General features: G+C 38.1%; 1 protein-coding gene across 1 annotated transcript; it reads left to right on the top strand.

Annotated features, from left to right (window-relative positions):
• Positions 1 to 743: 743 nt before the first annotated feature.
• On the top strand, positions 744 to 1,334 carry LOC138869223 (dehydration-responsive element-binding protein 2D-like). Its single transcript, XM_070146824.1, has one exon. It carries the CDS (start codon positions 744 to 746, stop codon positions 1,332 to 1,334), a length of 591 nt encoding a protein of 196 aa, XP_070002925.1.
• The last annotated feature ends 808 nt before the right edge of the window (positions 1,335 to 2,142 follow it).

Here is a 2,142-nt window from a genome sequence, read left to right as displayed (position 1 = left end):
CCATAACAAAGTACCGAAGTGATAAGCTTCTTCAGAAAACTTATTTCCAATAGAGTACTAAATAGATAACTATATTTACGGCGGAGTCCTATCAGGGGTGGACCCAAGTGGTGAGAAGTGAGATCAACTGAACCCGCTTCGTCAAAAAATAACACTGTGTATATGTATAAATTATGGCTAAAGCAAGGTAAATTTTGTATAGAAATTATTTTTGAACCCACTTATATGACTTATACCGCTTATATTTGTTATAGACTTCTCCGACTGAATCCGCTTGCACAAAATCTTGGATCCGCCACTGAGTCCCATATGGATAAACTTCTTCAGTAAGCTTATTTACAATGAGTACTAAATGAACATCCATAATATAATATATATTTATAACAATTCAATGTTTAATTCGTGCTTCAATTTCACAATTTACTTCAGTATAAGGAATCAATAAGGCGGAGAATTACAAGGATGAAGGACAACAATTGGAATATCATTTGCATGACGCGTGTCATGATATCCACCTGCATAATCATTGCTTTTACACTTGTAACTTTCTCCAACTATAAATTGGCCTATTTTAGGAAAATGAATCTTACGAGCTACTCCAGCTGTTTGCCTTTTTTGGAAAACTCGTACCATTTCCCTCCATATAGGGCAACCTAACCTTTCTCAAAAAACAAAGCAAACTCGAAAAACATAATCAGGAAATAAAAAAAAAAGGAAACACGAAAATATAAGCTCAAACCCATATGGCGGAATCTGTAGACACAAACAATTCTCCACTTGGCAAGAAATCGACAGTGGGGCGTTCGAGAAAAGGGTGTATGAGAGGGAAAGGAGGGCCGGAAAATGCGTTGTGTACATATAGAGGAGTAAGACAAAGAACATGGGGCAAATGGGTTGCCGAAATAAGAGAACCAAATCGTGGGGCCAGAATTTGGTTAGGCACTTTCAACACCTCCCTCGAAGCTGCCCAAGCCTACGACGACGCTGCACGCCGCCTCTACGGCTCCGGCGCTAAGCTCAACCTCTCCGAAACCGAAAATTCGTCTAATGAGAATTTCAATTCAGGGGAAAATTGCGTGGAGAATATAATTGACGGCGGGAATGAGAATGAAAGTAGCGCCGAGTGTTCTGTACTTGAGGAAGCATCGATATTTAAAGATGGGAATGGGAAGTATTTGGTGTGGGAGACGCCGGCGCCTAGTTTATTAGATGAACAATTATCCACTGATTTCAATTGGAGTAGTACTAATGAAGCAGATACTAATTTTAGTTTTGAGGAAAAGGAGTTCAATGATGATTATTTTAGTCCCAAGGATTTTCTTTTCCATATGTAATAGTAGCGTGTAATATGCTATCTAGTTCCTAGCTTTTTTCCTCTATTTCTTTTTTTTTTCTTTCTTTTTTCTAGAGAAGAAAAATTGATGCAGTTTGCTGTATTACTTTTGTTAGCTGTTTCTTTTTTTTTTCTTCTTTCTTTAAAACGGTAAGATTGGCAAATGGTATTGTATATATATAATGTTTGCGGTGTAAGATGTGACATTCATGCACGTTTATGGTCTGTGCTTTGATTTTGTTTATTGTGTATGATAATTCGATTTTGGAAATATATATAGAGTAGAATAAAAAAAAGACCTCTCGATGTTTTTCTCTGTAACGATCTGATCGGTCGTTTTGAGTATTTGCACTTCGCTCGTCAGTTTCGGGGCATGACTAACCCCGTATGATATATTATGATTTATGTAAATCGTCGATTTTGGTTTTCACATAATCGGAATAGATTTGGAAGATCAATTCTCAGCTTGAAGCTTTAAATTTGAAAAGTTTGACCAAATTTTGACTTTTTAGTATGTGATCTCGGATTTGAATTTTTATGATTTGGTCAGCTTCGCTAGGTGATTTTGGACTTGGAAGCGCGTCCGGAATGCATTTTGGTGTTATTTTGAGTGATTCGAAGGCCCGACTAAGTTTGAATGATGTTATGGGATGTGTTGGCATGTTTGGTTGAGGTCCTGAGGGCCTCGAGTGTGTTTCGGATGCTCAACGGGACATACTTGGACTTGAAAAGTTGGCAGTTTTGCTGGTATTTCTGTTGCAGAAGGTCCTTCTTCACGATCGCGGAGAGAAGGACGCGGTCGCATAAGG

The sequence above is a fragment of the Nicotiana sylvestris genome, chromosome 5, assembly GCF_000393655.2.
Source record: "Nicotiana sylvestris chromosome 5, ASM39365v2, whole genome shotgun sequence".
Taxonomy (NCBI): Eukaryota; Viridiplantae; Streptophyta; class Magnoliopsida; order Solanales; family Solanaceae; genus Nicotiana; species Nicotiana sylvestris.
This window is presented reverse-complemented; position numbering and strand designations above follow the sequence as displayed.

Coding starts and splice junctions, on each gene's coding strand:
- LOC138869223 (XM_070146824.1), top strand. CDS start 744: ATGGCGGAATCTGTAGACACAAACAATTCTCCACTTGGCAAGAAATCG.